A 26,535-nucleotide genomic window follows, 5' to 3' on the forward strand; every position below is an offset into this window, starting at 1 on the left:
GCCTCATCCCTGCTCATTCTTCCAATTGAACTTACACTGGCATCTTCCTCATCAACTTTCTTTACCATCAGTTTCCCTGTTAGAACTAAAATCACAAAGAAATCAGGTTTCTTCTGTGCCGTTCCCTCACTGCCTTGATCATTTCCTGCCCAGCAGTGAGTAGCTGCCACAGAAGGCTTCGGAGTAAACACACATGCAAGGTTAACTGGATCCTGGGGTAGGAATGAACAACTCCAAACACCCCCATGGCTCGGTGCAGTTCACAGGCTCTTCCTACACCTCAACAATTGCAGTAAGGAAATCCAGTTTTAGATAGAAGTACCCTTCATTTTGCCCATCTCCTAGCAGCGAATGCAACATGGGAAGCAGGAAGGGAGGGGGCAGAAAGACAGCCCTGGTGCAGGGCTGAGGCAGCTCTCAGTTGCTTGATGGTGCCCTGTGCTTGTGGAGTTTCTGTGAAGGTGTAACATTAGAGGACACCCTAGCCAAGCAGCCAATTGATGCATGATTCTTTAAAAAAATTAGTTATACTTATTTATTTTGGTCTTTTTGAGACAGGCTTTCCCTGTAGCTCCAACTGGGCTGAAACTTGCTGTGTAGACCAGGCTAGCCTCCATCTTATTGAGATCCTCCTGCCTCTCCTCCTGAGTGCTGGGATTAAAAGTTGTGCCCCCACACCTGGCATTATTTTCATTTTTATGTTGTATGAGTGTTTTGTCTGCGAGTGCATCTGTGCACGCAATGCCTCCAGAGGCCAAAAGAGGGCATCGGATTCCCTGAAACTGGAGTTATGGATGGTTGTTAGCTGCCATGTGGGTGCTGGGAAGTGATCCTGGGTCTTCTCCAAGAGCGGCCAGTGCTCTTAACTACTAAGCCATCTAATGAAGCTCATATAATCACTATCAAAGCCAAAAACAGCCTGCAAAAATGGCTTGCTCCTCTTATATTCAACTCCCTTCGTCTCCAGGACTGGAGCCTGGAGAATCAGAAGGGAGGCATAGACACCAGATGTGGCTTTCTTCAGGGCTCCACAGGGACTGGCCCATGCTGTGGCCAGCCTCTTGCCTGCCATCTGTACCTGTTACCAGTGGGGTACATAGCACCAGTGTTTGTGTTTGGCTTAGCCCTGGGTAGAGATGCCACCATCTCTGGACATGAGATGTGAGAGATTGTGGGGCATTTCTGGGGCCTCAGGAGGGAGCAGCTGGTCCCTAAACGTTCCCAAATAGCCTGAAACCCAGCATTGACTGCTCTGTGCTGGATATGGTGTGAATAACACTTGCGTTGGGTTTCTGTGATGGTTAGTGTTGTTAACTTGATAGAACTTAAGACTCTGAGAGATGGGCCTCTGGACATGCTGGCTAAGGAACTGACTTAATTACACTAATTGATGAAGGAAGGCCCATCTTAATTGTGGGCAAGACTATTCCCTGGGCAAGGGACCCCAGGCTCATTAAGCTGAGCACTATCATGCAGGAACCCATCCCTCTCTACGTCTCTGAAGAGACAATGTGACTAGCTACCTCAAGCTCCTGCTGCTGTGACTGCCCCACAATGGCTGTAACCCTGAACTCTGAGTGGAAATAAAGCCCCGTACATTAAGTTGCTTTGGTCAAAGGTATTTTATCACAGCAACAAGAAATGAAGACAGTATTGTTTTAGGTAATAGGCTTTTTTTTTTTTTTTCCGCCTCCTAAATACCTTTTCCCAAAGTCATCGTGACCAGAATCATACTGTACATTGAGGTGGCCATGGGGTTGGGTGGGGGAACTTGCTGCAGAGTCTAGTATGCCCCCTTGCTTGTCAGTGATCAGCCGTAGTCCAATGCCACTCGGACACCAAGGCCGTGCTCACAGGGGCTGTAAACATCACTCAACGGCGGCTGGCAATACCCCTCTACCCAGCTGGAGGCTGAGGCTGTCGGTGAATTGCTTGCTTGTGACCATCACTAGAGTTCTCTGGTTGCTTTATTTGGGACACGTTAGGGTCCTTGTTGGTATCTCATCAAATTCAGTTGCTGGGACTGGTGATGTTGAGGTATGCCTGGGGGCCAAGAGAGAAGCCCAAGAAGACTTAGGGACCCCACAAGTCCTGCTTTCTAAGTTGGCACTTAGAACAGGATGGCGAATGCCTTTGTATTGGTACCTTAGCTTCTCCACGAATGTTTCCTCTGGGGTAGCCTTTTGAGGCCCAATCCTCAGTGAGAGGGTACAGGGCTTTACCTGTTCGTTGGCTCTTTACAATGACAGATGTCCCCACATGTGGGTTGACCATCTGTCTGTAGCCCTGGGGAGGCTACTCCTTTGCCATGCTCACTAAAACTTGCAACACTCAGATGCCAAGCTGAGTTTCCTTCTGTTTCATGTCAACATGGGCCCTTACAACTGAGCCAGGGGGAGAAGAGGTCAGGCAGCCTTCTCAGTAGTTACTGCACAGAAAACAGACTTGCTGGCTTAGCTGTGGCTAAACAATGGCCAAGAGTGGCTGCATGGGGCATCCTAGCTCCAACTGCCTTGGCTGCTGCCCCCTCAGGTCCCTCCTACTGGCCTCTCACCAAACTGACCACAGCTGTTGATATCCCATGAAACTGCAACCAAATGTCTTTTAATTAGTGTAGTGGACTGTGTGCGTGCCCATGTCCCATGCCTTCCTCATTTGCTCTCCAAATCATTTGTTTGGTTTTGGTTTTTGAGACAGGGTCACCCTGTAGCCCCAACTGGCCTGGAACCTGCAGTGTAGTTCAGGCTGGCCTCAATCTCACAGAAATTTATTTGATTATGCCTCCTGAGTGCTAGGATTAAAGGCATGTGCCACCACACGGGCTCTTATTTTTTAGATACTTCTAATACATTTATTTATTTAGTGTGTGGAAGTTAGAGGACAATCATCAGGAGTCTGTTATTTCCTTCTACTTATGTGGGTCCAACTTATTTTTGAGACAGGATTTCTCATTGAACCTGGAGATCATTGATTTGGACAGACTGGCTGGCCAGTGAGCTCCATCAAGGGATCTGTTCGCCTCTGCCTTTCAATGCTGGGGTTGGACACCCACCACTCCTCTCAGCTTTTGTGTGGGTTCTGGGGATCTGAACTCAGGTCCTTGTGCTTATGCAGCAGGCACTTTACCAACTGGGCCATCTCCCCAACCACAACTGCCTTTTAAAGATGCTGCCTGGGTGCTCAGGCTTCCTAGGGCACCACTGGTTGGGAATCAGCCCCTGACTACCCTACCCATTGTGCCTGACCCTTGAGACCTGCCCTGAGTGGGCTGCAGGCTTGGGGACAGGATTAGAGCAAATCACCGGGTGGCCATGTTGCCGTTTAAAATATAACATTTATTGCTTAGATGGTTTGATACAGAACAGTTTTCTTTTCATTCTGAATTTGGAAGTTCTATACAACTGAGTACAAAGAGAAACAAAAAGTACCAAAACCAAACTTGTGATTCTCTGTTCATGTGGCATAAACCAGTTTTGTACATAACATGTAGCAGCAGTTTTTAAGTTCCCTTTAGAAAAATATGAATTCTACACATTTATTATTGTTTCCTGTTTAATGCATGGGCTGAAATCACTAGGATCAACTTCCTTCTTGAAGAAAGAGAGGAGAGGAAAGAGACAAAGGTAGGATGAATCTGTCAAACTGGCATCCTACTCCCGGTGTTCCCCCGCGGGGGTTGTTTCGTTTTTGTTTCACAGCCAGGTGTTTCAATGTAGTGATTGAATCTCAGCATTGTGTCCGTTAATTAAAGAGAAAAAAATAAAAGAGAAAAAACTTGCACCTCAAAAATTTTTTTCAGAAGATCCATATATATATATGTATATATATATATGTATATATAATATATATATTTGTAAAAGCCCTGAGAGAAGGAGAAAGAGAATCAAACAAAATGTATAGAAACAAATTAGCTGGACATGCAAACTAAACTATGATTCACCCAGCGTTTAAACAAATCACAAATTTCACAGTTTAATATTGGGGGAGGCGGGCAGAACAACAAACAAATAATACATTTCTCAATCTCACTAATAAAATGTGGCAAGACCTTATTGACTACAAAGGTATAGATCAGGCTAAATAAAGCTTTAAATCAATAGTGATTATTGCGAGCTGCAGCCCCGGCTACAGACGCTGCTGGGAGCTGATCCTTGCTACATCTCACCGCAGCATAGAGTTCAGTCATGGCTTCTCCCCACAATATCATGAGTTTAGTGTGGAGAGTTGCAAAGAAAAACAAAACACGAGAAACCCCAAATAATAACAATGAAAATAACAATAACAATTGTAATAATAATAAAAAATAAGGGATGCAGGAACTGGTTTTAACTTAGAAGACCATGGGATCATTGGTTCTGATTTGTATCTCTATAGTAAATAAAATCTCATTTTTAAACTGGTTTATAATTCCCTAACACAGTTAAAAAAATCATATACCTCAATCTTCTTTCATATGCAAAGATATCACTTTTCATTATCTATAGACTATCTATCTTCCTTTGAAGTCAGGGTGGTTGGATTTTAGCCACTAGAAATTGGTGGAGAAAAGGGTATGCTTATCTCTGGGGACACAAGTCTAAGCAGAGGAGGATCGCATGAAGCCAGAAGCAAGGAGAAAGAATACGGCAAAGGAGCACCTCCCCCGGGGAAGGTGAGGCTGTGCAGGGGTGTGGCGGCAGGCACAGGTCTAGTAGCAGTGTGGCTTGGGCATCCTCAGGGTCTCAGCTAAAGGGAAGGGTGCTGAACACTGGTCAGCTACAGTAGGATCTGTTTCTTTTCACTGATGCCAGCTACAATGAGGGACATCTATTGCTTGTATAGAACGCTCAGGAATGAAAGGAATCCTGCTTTAGTGCACCAGGGGCTCAGGCCAGTTAAGGAACCAGCAACAGCACTTCTACCTTTAGGTACCCACCCCACATCGCAGGAAGGTAAATATAAACCTCTCATCGAAACCTCGCACATGTAGTTTTATTACCAGTAGTAGTATTTCCTTGCTTTTCAAATGACAGTAGCACAGCTGGGGGGTAAGGCTTGGATGGGCTCAGCAGGAAGACTGGATACCTTGCTCATGAGTAATGCATCCGTCATTGCCTTGCTTCCTCAAAAGCCATGTCTGTGGTGCCCCAGGCTCGGCCTGGTGTCTCGGATGCCTGCTCCCCGCCACATGTGCATCCTTGCTCTCCCCTCTGAGCCGCTCCTTGGCCATTTTTGGAGGACCATTATTGGCCCCTGCTGGATTCTACAGTCACAGAAGAAAGGCTTGTCTGAGTACAGTAGAAGAGCTGTCACCACAATGCGCCAACAAAGCTTCAGGCACATGTTATGTGGGGACCAGGGGCTAGTGCAGGTCTCCCAGGACAAATATTGCCCATTTGTTTCTGCAGAATGCAGAGGCCAGCAAATTGATGAACTAAAAATAACAATAAAATAATAATAATATTAATAACAACATATACCGAATGAGGAGAAGAGAAAATCAAATATACGACATCCAGGCATGTCATCCATAGGTTAAGTTGCTGGGGAGGTAACTCTTCTCTGTAAATTAAGAACTAATGTCTTGAAACTTGAATAGAAACTTTCCCATTTCTAACATGAAGAGTGGAAACAAGGTTGAAGCTAAAAATCTTTCCTGGTTTTTGGCTTGAACCATATTGGAAACCTTCATCAACCATATCCACTAATACCAAGGACCAGATCACAGCTCCTCCACGAGGCGAACAAGAGGGAAAAGAGGTCTATTTTAGAAATCAGCCTCCTATCCATCTTCCCTCTGGTCATGAAGTTCACATCGTTTTCTTCCAGTTATTGGCTACAGGTATCCAAGGGTATGTTTTTTCTTCTGTTTCCAGCTTACAGAACAAACAGTACTATCACAGATTCACAAAAAAAAGCTCAAACACACCAGTACAAAAGGTAATGTTAATGCTTAAATGACAAGGTCCTCCCCCAATTCATTAAAATATTTGTTTTGTTAAAATGTCATTTTGGGAAACACAACACCCACAATGACAAGGGAGGATCCATAAGTAGTTAAGGCACTGGAATTGGCCGTGCTGTGGCTGGATGCACGGGCACTGGGTAAGGCTATGGCACGATTTGGTTGGCTGCATGCCTAGTCATCTCTCTCACTCTCTGACAGCTAAAGGACACTGAGAAAACCTCATGAAGTCTAGATTCGTGATGCTCTGCTCAGCTGGTTTTGTGCTGGTGGGGAGAGGGCAGGCTGTCATTCCATCCCCAGGAGCTGTGAGGCGCTGTCGGTGGCAGCCAGGATGGGGTGGGCAGGCCTCTTGCCACATAGCTCCAGCAAGTCTTGCACAAGGGCTGCTGGGCTTTCAGGGTCGGTTTCACCTGGAGATACCTGGCCCTTGGGGGTGCTGTGGCTGGGCTCAGCTGCCCGCCCTGCTGCAGCCTTTTCCTTCCCAGCATTGGCCAAGCTCTCTTTCCGGCTTCGGGTGATGGCCACATGGTTGCTGGTGCTAGGAGCTGACTCAGCCTCATTCTCTGAGACAGGGTTGTTACCACTATGGGTGGACTCATCCTCACTGTCCTCCTCGGCCTGGTCCTCCTTGTCGCTGTCCTTCTCCTGGTGCTTGCTGTGCCTGGCTTTCTGGTGGATCCTCTGGTGTCGAACTAAGCTGTGTTTTAAGGTGAAGGTTCGCTCACAGGTCTGACACTTGTATGGCCTTTCCCCTGAGCAATGGGAGAAAATAATGATCAGTCCGTTAACAGGCAGGCCATCAGTTCCCACCTCCCCTGCTCAACAAAAAAGCAGCAGCCAGAAATGAGTGCATAAGAACAGGACCCCTGCTGTTCAGGAGAGCCCTCTCATCTGTCTGAACTGGCAAGTGCCAGGGGTCACATTTATCTTTCCTGTTTCTCTTGACCCAGGTCTTTTACAAACTGATTTTTTTTTTGTCTTTTTGAGACAGGGTCTCCCTATAGCCCCAGCTAGCCTTGAACTCACAGAGATTCACCTGCCTCTGCCTCCCAAGAGCTGGGATTACAGGCATGCGTCACCAGACCCGGTGTGAAAACTGATCTTAAAAAGCAGAATACTAGAAGCAGAGGCCTGTGGGAGGGACTCTATGTTCCTCTCTCAGGCTCTGCAAAGAGAGCAATAGCCTCCTAAATTGGGGCACAAGGAGCTACAGTAGGGCTTTTCCTAACTGCTTATGCTCCAAGGTACCAGCATCTCTGTCCAGAGCCTGGCACCGACACTCCATACCTGAGCACAGGGCCCGGCTGGCTGTGCCAAGGCTGCTGTATAGGGAGGCAGGGGTACAGCTGTGGGATCTAGACAAGGGGTTTGGAGTACTTTCTTTGCAGGGAAAGAGGAAGAAGAATGTTTCATCTTTTGGATTTGTGGTTACATGCAGGGCTCCCTTTTGCTGCCAAAATAGCGATCCTGCTTTGGAGTTTGCAGCTCCAGGTCCACAAGTGGCAAGCTGAGTGCTGGGTGGAATATGCATGTGCCCATGTGACGGCCAGGAGGATCATGTCACAGTCCCATCAGGTTGGCTGATTGAGGGCCAAGAAAGGAGCAGTCTCACCTGCCTGAGGCTAGTGAATGACATCAAGTCTTCCCAACACAGGCCAGGGTAGCACCTGCCTTCCCTGGCATTTTCCAGGGTCTGGCTCAGGACTAGACTAGACAGGACATGTCCATCACTGCTATTGTTCTAAAAATCTGTACAGATAAGGCAACCATCATCTCCATCTATAGTGGACAAGTTTGAGGCCCAGGGGCTGGGAACAAATTATAATGTTCTCCAACGCACCCCTGCAGAGGGGCCACCCTCTTGACTTGTAGAAGGCCAGGACCATTCCCAAGGCTAAGAAGACAACTCCTTAAAACCGCCCCCCACAACCAGTTTCCCAGGCTCAAAGGACACACCTGCAACCTAGCCAATTCTCAGTGGCCCCTGGCACTGACTTCCAGCGAGACTCCTGATGACCGTGGTGGGCCATCCTTGCCTCCTTTGGTGGACTGGGTCTGGTCTTCCCTACCTGTGTGTGACCTCATGTGCCGGGTGAGGTCCTGCAGGGACCAGAAGCGCTTGTTGCACACACTGCAGACCTTCTTCCTCTTATCTGCTTTGCTGGCAGTGCTTTTGGGGGAGTCTGTCTTTGGTTTCTTGTCATCGTCACTCCTCTCTGAGCACCTCTTCTCAGCTGTTCCTTCTCCATCAGAGGGACCCTCTGTCTCCTCATTCTGTTTCTCCTCTGAGGTCTCCGTGGTGCCTGGGGCTGGCTCTACTTCTGGGGATTCAGCAGGCTTCTCCCCAGGCTCGGGTGTAGGTGGGGTCCCCTCAGCTGTTCTGCCAGCACTCTTGCTCTCTAGCAAAGGTGCCTCTTTCTCATCCTTGGGCTCCTGGCAGCCATGTGCCTTCCTGTGGCGGCTCAGGGTACCCAGGAACTTGAAGCTTTTCCCACAAGTGTTGCAGGTGTGTTTCTGGTCCTGCTGGGCTGTGCCTTGGCTCACAGTGCCTGCCTCACCCTCTGCCAGCTTGAAGTCCATCAGCTTGCTGGCAAAGTTGAGATCCAGGCTCTGGTTGCTGGCTGTGTCTTCCTCCGGGCCGTCTGCATCCCCACTGCTTTCTTCCACACCGCACTCTTCCTCTGGCTCTGGGTTCTCTTCTGTGCTCCTTTCTTCCTCCTTCCCAGGGGAGGTTGCCTCTGTTTTGGCCTCGTTTACAGTGGGGTCCTGTGTAGTCGGGCTGAGCTCCACGGCTCCCTCTGATGGCAGCTGCTCTTTATCACGTGCTGTGAGATCCAATACCTCACCTGCAGTGGTAGATGTCTCCGTGTCTGACTGACTGTCTGAGGGAGCAAGCAGAGCAAGGAAGCAGTTCAGATGGGACAACACAAACATGCCCTTTCCAAGGGCTCTGCTGGGATTTAGCTGGACCCACCCTGGCAGCCTAGACTCTAAACTTAGTAAAGACTTCTCAAACTTGCAATTGTAAGGGCAAGACCAGCCTTCACATCCCCGCAGGTTGGTGGATGGGCTTCTGGGTCTGGCTGTGCCTTAGAACACCTGGCCCCCACTGTCATACCCATGTACACTCTGCTGCCCCCACCCCCAGAAGGTATGAGTGACTCAGGCAGTTGAGACAGAGAGGGGTGCATTCCAGAGACTCACAGCACTAGGGAGGTCGAGGAAGCCAAGTTGTAAAGGTTATTTTTCCAGTGCAAAGAGCTTATACAAACATGCAATGCACAAAGGACCCCTCTCCCCAAATCCTCTAAAATGTGGTTTCTAATTATTTTCACAGAAAATGATCCCAGGTGCGGATTCTATGTATATGGTACAAGCACATCTCCAGGTAGAGGCTAGAGGTCAAAGGAGACACACATGCACCTGGAAGCAATGTATAGGTGGTAGAAACCTTTCAAAGGGGAGAGCATTCATGCAAACCTGGTCAAGAGCTCATGGGGGAAAGCAGGTGGCCCTGAAGGGTTATGGGAGTGTGGGCAAGTGTTAGGACAGGGAAATCTAGAGTGCAAGTCTTTTGCAGACACTTAACTTCCTGTCTCCTGACTTGTTCCCGCCTGTGTACTCCCCACAGCAAAACTAGATATGGGGAATTCACTAGCTTTCGATGACCATAAGAGAGGGCACTCCGACCAACACTAATGATACCAAAGCCAAGCATGCTGGTGCACACTTGTGATCTCAGTCCTTCAGAGCCTAAAGCAGGCAGATGTAAGTCTGATGCCAGGCTGGGTTCAACAGAGAGTTCAAGGCCAGCCTGGGCTATGAGATAAGATCTCAAAAAACAAACACCGAGGCTTCAGAAATGAACAAATGATCATGGTATGAAGATAATTTTTGACAAGAAAAGGGAATCCTGAGAGATGTATACTAATGTCTATGTCATAGGAAAACATATGCTCATCTTATACAATTATATTAACAGAGAGCACTCTAAGGAATGGATTTTGGTTTAAACTCTACAAAAAGCACAGAATGCTAGACCGTTTGCATTATGGGTAATTTTTTTATGTGTTTATGTGTGTGCATGTGTATATGTATGTACACGACTTTGGAATGAAACCAGAGGCTGATGTCTTTTTTTTTTTTTTTTAGACAGGGTCTCCCTGTAGCCCCAGCTGGCCTGAAACTCGCTATGTGGATCAGGCTGGTCTTGAACTCAGAGATCCACCTACCTCTGCCTCCCAAGTGGGGAGCCCAATTTAAAAGATGAAGCTTTGGTTAATTTTTTTTTTTAGGATATTTTTGTTTTTTTTTTTTTTTTTTTGAGACAGGGTCTCCCTGTAGCCCCAGCTGGCCTGAAACTCGCTATGTGGATCAGGCTGGTCTTGAACTCAGAGATCCACCTACCTCTGCCTCCCAAGTGGGGAGCCCAATTTAAAAGATGAATCTCTGGTTAATTCTTTGTTTTAGGATATCTTAGGTTGTTTCTATTATTCTTTTTTATTTTTATTTTTTAGCAAAAAAGTGGAATTTTTTTTTTTTTTATAAACAGTCTTGTTATGTAGCCCAGGCTGGTCTCCCGCTTACGATCCTCCCATCTCAGTCTCTGAGTCTAGAACTTTCCCTTTCTTGTCCTCAGCTAATACCCTAGAACCTAGCACATGGTTTGAATTGTAGAGAATATATTCAAAATGATAAACCTATAAAAAATAGAATGAATTTTGAAACCAAACCCAAGGACATGCACTAAGATCCAACTGTCCAATTCTTGAACCCTGTCTTAAGAGTACATAAGGGAAGTTCTCCCCATGGAAAATGAGAAAGGCCCACTCCTTTGAACAAAGGGACTTGGTTGCACTCCACCAAACTTCCACTAGGGGGAGTCTTTTGTCCTTCAAGTTCCAAGCAAGTCTGATATTGGTGATTCTTGGGAACAATAGACTTAACCTTGTCACACAAGGTGAGTAGTCAGTGTGAAAGCCAAGTCCTACTCTGTCCTTCTTCTCAATACCCACATCCCCAAATGTAGGTAGCTAAGCTAATTGCTTTTTATAAGCAATACTACCTTAAAAGCATGTGCTGCTTCTCTGTCCCCATCAGTCCCTGTGAGTGTCATTAACACCTAGGAAAATTGCTGGAGGAAGCAGAGATCCCCCCCCCCGGCAGATAGTGAATGCACAGCTCCTCCTGCAGGGCAACAGAGTTTCTGCCAGTCAGCTCCATAGATCTCTTGTTCCCTAAAAATAAAATCACTCAGCTGATGTTCTGCATAACCAGATGGGTGGGGGTGTCTCTGCCTGCACTTCACCTGATCTGTTCAAGTGCAGGGAACACTTCTGGGGACCAGTCTACATGGACACACAGAACTTCTGACTTGGTAAAGGTGCCTTCCATTAAGGAAAAGTTGTAAAACATTCATCTTCATACAATTTAGAGTCCTGTCCAGGTGCCTACCAACACGATGGCTCCTCCACGCATCATCGGAGTAACAGTCAAGGGCTTCCCTTAAGGGCAGAGTGCAATGTTTCTATTTAAAATTGAATATTTAATGTAGCCTTTTAAGAGAAAACTGTCCCCCACCAGAGTATTTTTATCATTGTATTGGGGAGAAACTGAGGGTACATTTTTATGAAAGATCTTATGTGGTTGAAAAAAGCCACAATGACATGATAAAACATTTTATTTTAAAAGAATGCAATCTATGCATGTAAACTAGAAAATCTCAGGAATGTCCTTGTCATTTCCTGTCTTTAAAAAGTTGGTCTGTTCTGGGACTGAGGACGTAGGTCAATTGGTAGAGTGCTTGTCTATCATGCAGTCCTGGATTTGATACCAAGCACTGTATAAAATGAGCATAGTGGTGCACGCCTCTAAGCCCAGCACTCCAAAGGTAGACTCAGGATCAGAAGTTCAAGATCATTCTCCATTGTATAGGCATAGTGAGTTTGAGGACAGCCTGAGCTATATGAGATCCTATTTTTTGAAAAAAGAAAGTCTGTTCCTCCCTCAGAGGAACTTCCTGGGAGGGAGTCCCATGAAACCACCACTGTAGCCTGCTACCATGCCTATCTGGTTTGTAAAATTTTTTTTTGAAATTCTTAAACCTCCCTCTTCTGCTTTCTCTCTCCCTTCTAAATGAGTCCTCTATCTCACCATGGACTGTGTCCATAATTAAAACAAACACATCTCTTTGATGTTTTCACATTACAACTTTCAGTGATTTTTTCCTAGAGGCTCTGTCCCTTTAAGAAAATCTATACAGCTTCCAGGGCAGGGCCTTGGAAAAACAAAACCTCTAACTGTAAACTTAAAAAATAAATATACCCACAGGCTAACACTTGGTGCCAAAGCTAAGCTTGGACTATAAATTCTGCTTCAGCTCTGCCATCAGCAGAGTTCCAGTATATGATCATCCTGTATGAACAGGATGCAGAGGCAGAATGAGCAACTATTATTTTAAGACTTGTCTGAGGACATGGGTACCCACCCAACAACCTCTATTGTCAGCTGCCCTCCTTCCTTTAGAATTGGTATGGAAAGAATCACATGGCCATTTTGTAAACCAGGCTGTAAGAAAATGTTCCAGTCCAACAGGTATTGTGGCAGTGATAGTTAAACATTAACCGGACAGTCTGCAGCAAAGACAGCTGCCAGCAGTGCATTGGGTTTCCTGAGCCTGAGAAGCAGATCAACCTTGGCTCACAGGAACCCAAGCCATGGCAGGATTTCATGGGCATCTACACCTTTCTTTAGTCAAAGATCCTGGAGAATTATGCTGAAATGAAAGTCATCAGAAGGAGTCAGCAAACCAGCTGACCCTTTCTGACCCTTAGAGGTTTCACTAGCGCTAGGTGGGAAGTTTAGGGAAGGATAGAAGTGGCTTCCCTACTGGGGTCAAATTTCCCAGAAATCCTGCCCACTCTAATGTGCCATTACAGAGGTAAGGACAAGGAGATTAGGGGTCAGGATTAGTACCTGTCAAGTCCACACTAACTAGCAGGTTAGGGGGTGCCTCCCACACTATATAATACTTTATCCTACCTAAGTCTGAGGAAGAGAAGTCACAGGACACAACTACAACCCTAGATAAACATGGGGAATCTTGGTTTACTTCAAGCAATGGGCAAATGCCCAGCTTTCAAGACCCACAGGACTGAATCCAGTACTTGTAGAGCCCTTACTCTTACCTGGGGGCTCATTTAAGTGATGTGCAGAGGCTTATTTTTCATATGGTTTGTTTTGGGGAACAGGGGGTGACACACTCCAGCAGTTGGAGATGATGGAGTACATGAGTAAACACAAAGCTGAAGGGAGAAGGTGGCGTAAGAGGAATGGGGCAGTGTTAATTACTCTGTAGGGGTTGGAGGGAGGAAGCACACATCAGCACAAGAGAATAATACCCGGATTCAGGTCAAGCAGAGTTGTGATTAAAGAGAGGACATGCAGAGTGCTTTTTCAAACAGGGATATAGGTTTATACTGGGAAGAGAGTTATTGTAAAGAAAAACAGCCTGCCTTGCCCCACCTTGACTCTCCAACTAAAAGCTTAGTGGCCACAATTCCTGCAATACTGAGCCCTAATGGGCAAGCCCTGCTCAAGAAGCTGCAGATGCAGGGGGTGGGTGTTCCCCCAAACTTCAAGGTTTCATATTCCTTTCAGGTGCTCACATCAAGAGCTGACCTGTACACCTCCGGCACACCCCACCTCCCAGTACCAGGAACAACAGCATCTTCTGCTAGGAAGGTGACAGACTTTCCCCAGAAGCTCCACAAAGTCCCCTAGGCCCTGCCACTATTTCCCCAGCTCCACAGGCCTCGGTGTAAATCAATCCTGCTGTATGGTTACAGCAGGAGGCAGAGTCAGGCTTCCAATGCTCTGTAGGCCCCTGTTCTAAGCTACAGTATACACAGGGTGGAGTAGCTCTGGCTCTGGAGCTCATGTGGCTTTTAACTGAGCTCTGGGGGAGCGCCCTCTTCTCTCTCTGGTTCTCCATCACCTGGAGGCACTACCTGTGCTATCATGGGATCCAACATCACCCTCTTTTGGGGGGATAAGCCCGTTTCTTCTCAGGGAGCAGGTGGTAACTCCATGTTTGCGCAACTGGTGGCGTTCACAGTTAGATTTGGTAGAAAAGAAGGCATCGCATTTTTGACAAGGGAAGGGTTTCTGACCTGAAGCAGGAAAAAAAAATATGTATTTATCTGGCTTTCTACTGCAATGAAAAAGAAAAGTCGCTTTTGATTTATTCTCCTGGGATTGCTGGCAATTGTTCACCCCTCCACCCTTTTAAGAAAATAAAACATATTTTTCAAAAACCTGAGAAATGACAGTAACTAAAATAATTATTTTCCCTTAACTTTCATGGAATGGAAAGAGTTTTTATCTTCAAAATACTAAAAGACAGTTAACAATGAGACCAAGATATATATATTGAAAGCAAAACAACAGTATTACAATAAAAATGTTAACAACAACAAGATTTTGTAAGGCACAACAAACAACACCTGTATTCAACCACAGAGAAAAAACACTAACCTCCTATCTGGTGAGTAATGTATCTTTAGGGCTCATATAGAGAAGTCAGAGGGTCTCATCCAGTGGCAGACCCCTCCCCCACCCCCTCCAATAGGTAGCTGTGGCTCCTCACAAGGGGACATTCTGCAGTGACCTCTGTGCAGGTTACTGCAGTCCCTACTGGCAAGACAAGAGGGACTCAACACACTGGTTCTGGGATTTTCTTATCCTTGCTTTGTACTCAGCTAGGTAGTAAATAAATGACCAAAATGCAGCAAAGTCCGAATCAGGTTATATATGTTCTGCTCCACAGATGCACAGAGAATACTAGGCCAGCCTGCCTGGCCTGAATCCCATACCAGCTCTAAAATGGAGTGATGTGCTAGGAGAAGGGCCTTCCTTCCTTCCCCAGGGGAGGCTTCGGCCTCTTCATTTATTTTGATTCCTTTTGCACTGTAAACACCATGTTTCAAAATGCATTGGAAACCCTGCGGCTTATCCTGGGTTTGAGAGGGCTGATGGCAAGGGAAAGGGCAAGGACCAAGGGGGTAGAGTATGGATGAGAACGTAGGACAGGAGAGCAAAAGGAAGAGGAAGAGGAAGGGGGAGGAGAGAGCAGAGAGGAAAAGAGAAAAGAGGGAGGAGGAGAGAGGAAGAAAGGAGAGGGGAGGAACAGAAAAAGGGGAGAAGACGACAAAGAAAGAGGGAAAGAAAGAGGGACGGGAAGAGGGAGGAGCAAAGGGCAGGGGGGAGAAGAGGCAAGAGACAGGGAAAGAAAGAAGTGGGAAGGGGAAGAGGGAAAGGGCAGCCCCCAGTTTCAGGAGGGAGACAACAATGGCAGGTTGTTTGCTGAATCACTATTTTCTTCCTTTTTCCCTAGTTGTCAGATTCTAGGTTCCAGTTTCTGGCTTCACAAGGGAAAAGGTATCATAGACTAACAAACTTCAGAGCTGCTGCCATAGTAGTGCTGCCTTGAAACCTTGACCCTGTACACTACAGTCAAGAACTGGCGAGAAGAGTCACCTGACATTGTTCTCTGAAAATGTTAAGTTGGGGCTTTTGCTTCAGATCAATATTGGCTTGAGCCTGGGCTAGTGCAGTGCCCCAGGCCAGGCACTGCTGGAGGCCCCCACAGGGCTTACTGCTGGGGTGAGCTATAAGGGTCTCTGGCTTTCCAGGGGGAAGGCAGGCCCAGCACTGCTGATGCAACAATGTAGTCGGATTTGTGTATCAGGAATAATCAATGACAAGGAACATTTATTCCCTCTTGGGCTCAAAGAACCTTTAAGATGATGCTTTCAAATGACCTTTTGGAATTTTTTGACAATATAGATGGGCTGGGGATGCAGTCCATCAAGGGTATAGCTCTTGTACTAGCACTCAAGAGGCCCTGGTTTTGAACCAAAGTGTTAAAACAGGCAGCAGCAGGGCTGGAGAGATGGCTCAGCAGTTAAGAGCACTGACTACTCTTGCAGAAGACACGAGTTCAAGTCTCAGTAACCACATGGCAGTTGTGAATCGTCCTTAACTCCAGTTCCAGGGGAATAAGCCTTCTTCTGACCTCCACAGCATTGCACGACATGGGTACACTCACATACATGCAGGCAATACACTCATGCACATAAAATAAAAATAATAAATATTTTTTAAAAAAGGCAGCAGCAACAACCTCTTCCCATAAAACCAGTCAACCACCCCCCCTCACCTCCCCAGCAATTTATATTTCACATGGAGAGAAAGATAAATGGAGCTGGATGTGGTGGTACAGGCCTTCAATCCCAGCACTTGGGAGGTAGAGGCAGGCAGATCTCACAGTGGTCAACCTGGGCTACATATCGAATTCCAGGCCAGTTATGACTACAGGGAGATCCTGTCTCAAAAACAAACCCCATGCATTTGTGTGACTAGTTGTAAAGTATTTCAGTGTGTGCTGTGCATCTTACAGGTGACTTTTTTCGCTTTTCATTAATAACTGCACACAATATTTCTTATTTTTCTTTTATATTTTGTCACAAAGCAAGATGGCAGTTTCACAAAGTTTGGCCAGATGGAGAGAAAGAAAACCAGGTGACAGGAGAACAAGGACTTAGGCTGCTGCTAGTGGTAGAGCATGTGCTTCTTTGTGCAGCATGTTGAGGTACTGGGGTTCTATTCCCAGCACCCAAAAGAAAGGGGGTAAAAAGAACGGAGAAAAGACCAGAAGCTACTATGCTTAGATTCTTTAAATTTTTAAAAAACTGTGTGCATGTGAATGCAGGCTCAGGAGGCCAGAAGAGAGTGTCAGATCTCTTGGAGCTGGAGTTAAACACTTAAACACGTGGGATGTCTAGCTTGTTATGTGGTTGCTGGGATCTGAATTCTGCTCTTAACTACTGGGCCATCTCTCTAGCCCTATGCCGGGATTCTTGATTTCAAAGAAAATGGCAGGCTTCCCACTTTTTTTTTTTTTTTTTTTTTTTTTTTTAGACAGACCCGCCCCATGCCGGGAATCTTGATTTCAAAAAAAATGGCAGGCTTCCCCCTTTTTTTTTTTTTTTTTGTCTTTTTGAGACAGGGTCTCCCTGTAGCCCCAGCTGGCTATGTAGACCAGGCTGGCCTTGAACTCACAGAGATCTGCCTGCCTTTGCCTCTCTCTCGAGTGCTGGGACCAAAGACGTGCACCACCATGCCCGGCTGGCTTCCCACTTCTATTACATGATTTACTCTTTAATTTTCTCATGCTTTGCCTTTATAGGTGGTTTGGACAGCCAGGCTGAGTCTCCATGATGAAGAGTCATATTAATCCTGAATCAAGGTATCCAAGCATTTTATCATAGGAAAGTTCTCTAAGTGATCCAAGTCATTTAAGGCTCACATGTTCACAGCAAAACTTTTTTTTTATTCAAAGAGCTGTGTGCCTTTTGCCTTGTAGGGATATACAAACTTGAGACTTTGTAGCATTTTATAATATGTTTCAAATCACTTGTGGACTTTATCTACACTACATCATTTAATGACCATTGGTAACTTTCATATTATTTCTTTAGATAGGGACGGTGGGTGGGCTGGTTTGTAAGAATGCTTGTAACAAGGAATTACCTTTGTACCCAGGGCCTATATGTCCCTCCATCCCAGTGTGAACATTAACGCCACCAGCCAGGCAGTATTCACTCATGAAGAGCAGTCAGAAATGAACAGACATTTTAGGTAAAATGGTATTACCTGAAAGGCACTAGGATGAACGCAAGGGCAGAATGAACACTGAGAACAAGCTTGCTGAGTGTAACAGGACCTTCTTGTCAAAACCTAAGAATATGGAGTTAGAAATGTGCCTGTTCATTTTCTGAAGAAAATCAGGGTTAGAATTAGCCTGTACCTCAGATGGAAACCTTTGCAGTTGCTTTTCTTTGTATAACAACACAGCACTAACACTTCTCCACCCTCAGGGCTTGGCATGTTTCTTCTCGTTTTTTTTTTTCCCCCCTCTCTCTTGGTATTTGGCAGGGGTATATGCAGGGCTGGGTTAAAAGTGGCCCAAACTGCCACTTAAGAAAGTAAAAAGGGGGGCTGCAGAGATGGCTCAGTGGATTAGAGCACTTGCTGCTCTTGCAGAAAACTCAGTTTGGTTCCCAGCACCCACATCAGGTGGCTCACAACCACCTATAAGTTCAGCTCCAGAGATTTTGACACCCTGATCTGGTCTCTACAGGCGGCCACACACACATAGGCAGACATACAAACATACATACAAATAAAAATAAATCTTAACAAAAAAGAAAGAAGCAGTCAAATATAACCAGTGTCCAAATCACTTTCTATTCAGGTGAGGACATTTTCCTAATTTAAGCTCCAATGCTAGTTGCCCCACAGATGTGGGTAGGAGGTGAGAGGGAAGAGTCTAGAGCTGGCAAAGGCACTCAAAGCACCCATGAGAAAGTGAACGAGCTAGGAAATCCCAGAATGTTGGAGCTGGAGGGGATTCTCAGATATTGCACCATCCTGACCAGTCACTGTAGAACAAGGAACCGGAGCAAAGGGAAGGAGGAAGAGAGGAGGACAGACGCTGAAAGGGACTGGTTGTGTTTTCTGGCACTCTGTCCACCTATGGCCTAAAGACACAGGATGAAATGCTCAAGAGGGAAACGCACAAGAACAGTGCATCGTTGTCTCCTGAGGTACGACGTGTTCATGGAGAGAAAGGTGAGCTGTAGGCTTGGAGAAAATGAGAGGGACAGAAGCAAGTGTGTAGAAATCACATAAGAGGACATGAAAGATGACAGCTTCCTCTTCTGATACAGTTCCTGGAACCTAATCAGGGGAAAGGGCTTAAGTCACGTTTGTGCTGGCAGCCAGCAGGTGGACCCCTAGCTGGACATTTAGTATATGACTTCCTCCTTCTTGTTCCTCTGTGGGGAGTGGGTAAACTAAAGAAAGTGTTTAAGGAAAAGAAGAGATGCTAGGGTAACACAAGAGGATGGAAAGAGGCCATCTCTTGTGACATAGGAAATTTGACTGAAGTAGAGTTCACATTGTAGTCTCTTAATGCGGATCGTTGGAACTCAGCTAGATTTTATTGATTTAAATAAAATTTATTTTAAAATGTACATTTATTTATTTACTTATTTATTGTGTATGTATGTATATGTGTACCTGTGCCATGGTATACTATAAAGGCCAGAAGACAACTTGTCAGAGGCAGTTCTTTCCTTCCACCATGTGTGTCCTAGGGACTGAAACTCAGGTAGTCAGGCTTGCTGAGAAATGCCTTTACCTGTTAAGCTATTTAGATATTAATATTACACTTAAAAAAAAATCTCTACAAATATCTTCCCCGTATGCCACCTCCCTTTCCAGGGTTGTTGTAGAAGTGAAGTTTAACTTCCACATTCTTAATTGTATGCCTTAAGTTAATTCAAGTTTTTGAGGGAGCATCTCACAGAAGCCACATGACTCTGATGGACAGCCAGTTCTCTACTTAGAAAGTTCCAGGTCTGTGGGAAGGCAATTTCCTAGGCTCCTTATAGCTCTAGCCTTTAATTGGAAAATGTTCTCACACAGCAGCAGACATAGCTGACTGCACAAAACAACATGATTTAATCAAGGTGTTTTCAGACTATCCCTGGGAGCTGAACAGTGGAACATAGCAAAGAAAATGTAAAGGGAGCTCAGTGGGCACCAACCTTTATACAGTGTTCAACAGAATTATGTAGTCATTAAGACTAATTAATAGCATACCGACCCATAGCTGAGTTCCCCTCTTGTTCCTAATCTTATGTACCTGGACATGTGAGAACATGAAGAGCCCTAGAAAGGCTTCCATGACAGGATCTGTTGGCCACTCGCACCCTGACCAGGGAACACATGCAGTGAACTTGGCCCAGGAACAGAGTTCTGGCTGTACTTTTCACTACTAACATGACAACTGGTGAGCTACTTAGCTTCCCTGTGCCTCAGTTTCCTCAGAGCAACAATGATCTCATAGGACTGTCATGAAGGGTAGCCCTGAAAGGGTTTTATTTTTTTTTTAATTAAAAAACAAAACAAAACAACTAAGAACAATATGATTGGTATCAGAGACTGGGCCCAAGCAGACATATTTATTAAGGTTATCAGTAACTATGAGGAAGAAGTGGTAGATACATTTCACCTCTGCCCTTCTCCATCTTTAAGAAGTTTTACATATTCCCTGCTCAGATCCAGATGCTCCCCAACTAGGAAAGATGGCATTCTGGAGATCAAATACCCGGGAATCATGAGGACTGGACTCTCAAGTGGGAATGTGTCTCAGCGATCTGCAGACTCTAGTACAACTCGAAAAGAAATTCCGCCTGCTTCAACTTCTAGGGAGTCTGTCAGTTTGCTGGGAATAGACACATCTGGGGATACATGACCTATCCAAGGAAAATGTGCACAGTGTTTACCAGGAACAGAACTTTCATCTGGAGGAGGATGTGGGGAGCGTGGAAACAGCAACAGGGCAGGGGGAAATCACAAGATCCAGACCATCTGCCAAAGACACTGCTGTAAGGGGCACCCTTCTCTGAACGGCTGTCTTCTAAGAACTGTTAACTTGATTTTGTCAGGCTTAATTACTTCAAAGGAAAAAAAAAAGGCAGCCCCAAAAGGCAGCATGTACTGTATGAATCTAGAAATTCCAGTTCTATTGAGTCTTCCCTTCAACTGGCATTTTTAATTTCCTGGATTGGCGGCCCCATCACATTAGGACCAGAGACTGCAGTGTATGTGGCAATCTCTGGTGACTGGGGCAACCTCAGAGAACCCCCAAATCTCCAGCCATGACTCCGCAGCTTCCTTTTTCTTTCCCAGTTTCCTCTGCAGACTCTCTTGGTTTTCAGAGACATTTTAAGGGCTCTGTGCTGCTGCCCCACCTCATACAGCAGACACAGCCTTCCATGAGGTCTTAAAGCTTCCTGGTTATCAGCCCCATCTACAGTGTTTCTACCTGAGACAGTGTAGCTCACACCCAGATCCTACTAGCTTCTCCTCACAATACTGCTGCAGACCTAACTACCTTGGGTTAATATATTTTGCAAGGAAAACCACAACATACCCAGATAAACTTCAGATCAACAACAAATAATGTTTAAAAAATAACAGTGCTTTAGTCCATCCTGAGTACTATATGGGAAAAACACTAAAAATTACTTGTTGTTGGTCTGAAAATTCAAATTTCACTAGTAATCTGTATTTTATCCAGGAATCCTGTACTATACATATAGTAAAGTACCATTTGTGTTTTGGTCTTATCTATTAATATTTGGATTGTAAACGCCAAAAGGTCAAGGATTCACTCAATGCACTTAGCTCAATGATACAAACACTATGATAATATTCAGAAGGTTATAACTGAGAGTTGTGTGGTCATTTGAATATTAAAAGTACCTGGTATAAAGTAATAAAAAAATATATATTCTCTATTTTTAACTTCTAAAATTCAACTTCTACAAACTGACATTTGAAAAATGCTTTTGGAAAATCATCTAGTAATTTAAATGTTATTTAGAATATTAAAATTATAGCTGAAGTATTTTCCTGGACAGCAGACAATTTTAAGATAAATAGAACTTAAAAAAAAAATCTAAGCACAATTATCATCCATCACAGATATTCCAAATAGGAGAAAAGAAATTAAAACAAAGAAAACTGAACTAAGCAAGGGAAGATGCAGCTCCCTTAGTGAAAGGAAATGGACAAATCACATTTTGTACTATTTCCCTTTACAGACGTAAGGCAGGCAAAAGAACTCCACAGAAGATGCCAGGATGAAATTTCTCATGTCAAAGCACCAAGCTCATTAGGCCCCAATACCTCAATACAAAGTCCCACTTTTTTGGAATTATCCATACTTAACCTAGTAGAAAAGGTTGAAACCTCAGGCAAGGAATGTGGGGAGAGAAGCGAGGAAGCCTATGACCATGTCCATCTGAAAACACCCTGCATTTGGCACTTTTTTTTAACAAGCCACCCTGGGTGGCTCAGACCATGGGCACAGGTCATATGGTTACTAAGAACCTGTGGCTTCTGAGACTTAGAAGAATGAATGGAACATGGGAATAGCACCCAAAACTTTAGGCCTACCCTTACTCCCTTATCCCCCTCTTTCCTGGCAGCCACCCTGTCAGGAAGTAAGACTCACCGCCTGGTGAGCCCTGAGGGCCTTCTTACCAGTGTGTGTAAGCATATGCCTCTGGAGGGAGCTGGCCCAAGGGAAGACCCGGGGACAGTGGGGACAGTTGATCTTCTGCAGGCAGTTGGCATAGGAGTTCCGCTTTGCTCTCAGTAGCCTGTCTTCACTGGGGCTACCCTGCTCCTCATCACTGGGCCCATGGTGGTCTGCAGGGGCTCCGGCCACCTCATCCTGAGTGTCATCCTCTGCAGTCTGCAGGAATGGACTGAACTTGTTGGTATCTGTGGTGGCTAGCATCTTCTCAATGCTGGCAAACTCCCCACTGGAATCTAGGTCCACCCCACTGCTGTTGGCGAGGGGCCGGTTCCTCACCCCCCTTTTCCTACCCCTCTTCTTGGATGAGCAAGCTGGCCCCTGCTCAGCAGGCAAGGCTTCCTCTGGACTGCTGGCTGTGGGGGCTGGGTCACTGGATTCTTTAGGGCTTGTTTTATCAGTAGGGGAGGTGGCAGCTTTGGGGATGGAGCCTCCTAAGTTGTCTGCAGCCACAGTGTTACCGCTGGTGCTTGATGACCCTGGGTCAGCCACCTTGGTCTTCAACAGAGTAGGGGCTGAGGACACAGATGAGATGATCTGGGCAATGGAGGCCAGTGGAGGCAGCTCTTCTGTCATGGGGGGCTTTGGCAAGAGCAGGGGGGGCTTGGGCCGTAAGGGTCGAAGCAAGGCTGGGCTGCTCAAGAGGGCTGAGTTGCTTATGACTGCAGAGTTGCCCAAGAGGGGAGGGTTGCTGATGAGAGCTGAGGAATAGATGGGGACAGCCAGCTGAACAGAGCCCTGGAGGGGCTGAGTGTGGGGTTCCAGGTTGGCAGCTGTGGTGACAGCCACCACAGTGCTTGTGGGGTTTTCTAGGATCCCTCTGGACTCCAAAGTCACTGGCAAGGTAGGGCAGGGTGGTGGAGAGGGAGAGAGCTGCTCAGCATTCTCAGCTTCCTGTTCTGGCTTCTTGGCTTCACTCGGAGCAACTGTGTCCTTGTCTCCTTTCCTTACGTTCTTGGGGATAGACAGGTCGATAGGCTCCATGGAGCAGTCATACGGGGCCAAGGAAGGACTAAGGAAGGAAGGCACATTTTCCTGCTTCACTTGGACCAGTGCCAGGCCCTTCTGTGAAAAGTCAAGAGGCTCATTGAAGTCCACTGCAAAGCTACTGGCTGGCTCCAGCTTGACAGAGATATGGGAAGGCAGGGTCTGGGTAGGGCTTGTGTGGAGAAAGCCGTTTTGGGGCTCCAGAAAAGTGGCCAGGGGCTTGCACTCACCAAAAGCAACGCAGCTGCCCTCTCCCCCTCTCCCAGAGGCCTCAGTGGACATCTCTGTGGGGCCAAGGCCACCGTCTGCAGCAAGCACATAGCTCTCAATGTCATGCTCTGGCACATGCAGGTGCTGCTTGAGGATGTGATGGATGCAGTTGCGCTTGGCTGCAAAGGTGGCATTGCATTCCTTGCACTCGAAGGGTTTACGGCCTTTGTGGCAGCTGCCCAGGCCGCGGCTGCAGTGTGTGCGCATATGGATGCGCAGCGCACGGTAGTGCTTCAGATCCTCACCGCACAGCCGACACACTGTTTCTGGTGAGCAGAAGGCGTCCACCAGCTCTGCTGCGCTGCTGCTCACATACTCTATGTTCTTCTCAATGTCCTTGCGGGTGGCCTTGAGGTGCTTTTTGCGGAGGTGCCGCTCACAGTTGGCTTTGACAGTGAATGGGTAGTGGCAGATCTTGCAAATGTAGGGCCGCTCCCCACTATGTGTGCGCAGGTGACGGATAAGAGCGGCCTTGTCTGCAGCAATGTAGTCGCAGATGTTGCACTGGTAGGGCGAGATCCCCAGGTGGGAGCGAACATGAGCACGCAGAACTCCAGAGAAGGCGAACACCTGGTTACAAAAGCGGCAGGGGTAGAGCACCTTGCGCATGGCAGGGGTCTTCTTGCCACTGGGGCCTGTCATGATGGCCTTGAGGTCCCCCTCTGTGATCTCCTGCTTGATCTTGGCCTCCATGCTCAGGGGCAGTAGGGCCTCAATGATGCTGTCTTGCTCCAGTTGTGTCTTCATCTCAGGCTGGCCTGGCAGCTCCACTCCAGGCTGTTGCAGAAAGAGCTGTGTGACTGTGTTTGGCTGGGCCCCAGACTTGGACTGCAGCAGATGGGCAGTGGAAGCTGCCTCGACTGACCCCTTGAGGAGCTTCAGGGGCTGTGGAGGAAGGCTAGGGCTGATACAGCCCGGGGATGCCTGCTGTGCATTGATGAGAGGCGGGGGTGTAGAGGTGGCTACCACTGTCCGGGGTGTGACCAAGGGCTTTGGCTTCAAAGGGGGCATATGCTTGAAAATTGCCTGAAGAGGGGTGGCGGGAGCCTTAGAGAGTGGCGGAAGACTGATCTGTGGGGGAGCTGATGCTGCCATCTTTAGAATCTGCTGGATGTCTGCCAGTTCAATGGCTGACTCGCCTGAGATAGGCTTAACCACAATACTGCTGTCCGGCTGGATGATGAAGCCCTTTTGGAAGGGCTGCAGGGACAGATGCTTCATGCTCTCCTTGGTAGCTGGGAGGACTGTAAGAGAACCACCTAAAGAAGCAGCTTCGAAAGGAGACAGACTCAGCACATTGGTGCAGCCAGGGTCCTGAGGTAGCTGACACTTGAGTGTCTGGAGCTGTATTGCTTGGTTGTCGTCTGGCAGGGATTCCTCAGCAGGTGCAGGCCTGATGTCTTTGGTGTGCTGCAGACCTAGTAAGGCCAGGAAGACCTTCTGGTCCAGGGTATCATCAGCTAGGGTCTTGGCCTGCAGCTTTTCCTGTCCCTGATCAGCAGTGATGTGGGTCTGCTTGTGCAGGACAAGTGAAGATGGCATGGGGAATGCCTTGTCACAGGTGTCGCAGATGAAACGGTGCTGCTCGCTGATGCACCTTCGTAGGTTTGTTTCACACCAGGCCTAAGTGAAACCCAGCAGCAAAAGCAAGGGAACAACTGTGAGGATTTAACAACAACACTAAAGGGAGATGCCACCGGTACTTGTTGTATAATAGCAGCTTTTCTTATTAATATATAAGGAGCCAACCTTCCCCTGATTGTGAATCTGGGACTGAATTAAGAAAATGGTCAAACATCTAGCTGATGTGTCTAGCCTGTGGGTCACATGTAGCCAAGAATAATTATGCATGAAGTTCAATGCAAAATGGTAAACTTACTTAAAACATCATGAATTTTTTTTTTTCTTTTGTAACTCAAATGTGCAGTTCTCAAGTGAACTCTGTAGATGACAATGCCTTGTGGCACTGTCAAAAGGTTGGACACACCTAAAAGAATCATGTTTGATCAAGGGCATCCTCACCAGGGAGATACTAAGATAACATCACAATGAAGATAGAATTACGCCTTAAAAAGGGGGGTGGTGCTTATGCTGGGTGTGATGGCACATACCCATAATCATAGCATTCGGCAGGACTGAGGCAGGAAGATTGCCACGTTGGGTTTTATATATATAAAATGGTGCCAGGCTAGCCAAGGCTACAAAGCAGAGTGCCTTCTTCACAAACCTAATGGTGAAAATGGGCCACTTCTGTGACTGTGGGAGAGGGGACTCTGCCCAGGAAGGACAGGCGGGAACATCAATCACCTGGGGAGGATCAAGGGTATACAGATGCCTAACAGTCCACTGAACTTGAGACTTGTGGTGTACTTGAAGAACTTTACTGCTATTACTTCCTATCTCAATTTTATACATGGAAAAAAATAATTTCTAAGTAGTTTTGGGAGTTTCTGAATAGGCAGAAAACAAATATTTTATCTCTTGTTCAAGTGCATAATAATCCAAAGTGTTTTAATAGAAACAACAATGCTGAAGACACCTAGCTGTGATGCAGATACCAAATAAAGATGAAAATATATAAATTCAAATTACAACAGGGCTTTGATGGGGTGATAGCCAATATAATTTAAATAGCAAAGTCCAAAAAACAGGCAAAGGCCCTATTGGGCTAGACTCATAGGAAACTCACCTTCAAATAAAAGATCACCTATACCTCTCAGTCCAAGAAACCCAACAGAGACAGAATGGGCTAGGCTGAATTTTAATGAGAGTAAAGGCATTACAGACAATGATGAATTCCATCATCAATCTAGCTATGTAGACTGGGGGAGGCGGCTGCAGGCTCAATGGGTTCATTAGCATACCTGAGAAATTCGAGGGAACTTCCGACAGGAGAAGTCAGTAAATCCTAAATCATGGAAGCCAGCAGGAATTGAAGGATTGTTCTGGATGAAAGGTCTTCCCATTGCATCCCTGGGAAGCTGTTTGTGGACAAGTGCATTGTGGCGCAGCAGTCCTCGATGTGTTCGAAAGGTGACACAGCAAATGTCACATCTAGAAGGGAGGGACAGCCATATAAGGAGACAGTTCAGACAGA

At 46.4% G+C, this 26,535-nt stretch overlaps 1 protein-coding gene across 5 annotated transcripts in view; it reads right to left on the reverse strand.

The window, feature by feature from the left end:
- Nucleotides 1-3,314: 3,314 nt before the first annotated feature.
- Rreb1 (ras responsive element binding protein 1) overlaps nt 3,315-26,535 on the reverse strand; it is a 70,666-nt gene continuing 47,445 nt past the window's right edge. For 3 of the 5 annotated variants that reach the window (XM_029562854.1, XM_008831652.3, XM_029562855.1), the window contains 5 exons: nt 26,303-26,492; nt 22,127-25,061; nt 13,957-14,118; nt 8,017-8,829; nt 3,315-6,699 (listed from right to left, as the gene is read on the reverse strand). In XM_029562854.1, the coding sequence (XP_029418714.1) occupies nt 6,233-6,699; nt 8,017-8,829; nt 13,957-14,118; nt 22,127-25,061; nt 26,303-26,492 (4,567 nt within the window). In that variant the 3' untranslated portion in view covers nt 3,315-6,232. Of the gene's footprint in view, nt 6,700-7,903; nt 8,830-13,956; nt 14,119-22,126; nt 25,062-26,302; nt 26,493-26,535 lie in introns of all 5 variants that reach the window. The other 2 variants (XM_029562856.1, XM_017797774.2) reach the window with 2 other exon arrangements.

This window comes from Nannospalax galili, unplaced genomic scaffold, assembly GCF_000622305.1.
Source record: "Nannospalax galili isolate Female #2095 unplaced genomic scaffold, S.galili_v1.0 scaffold72, whole genome shotgun sequence".
NCBI classification, from domain to species: Eukaryota; Metazoa; Chordata; class Mammalia; order Rodentia; family Spalacidae; genus Nannospalax; species Nannospalax galili.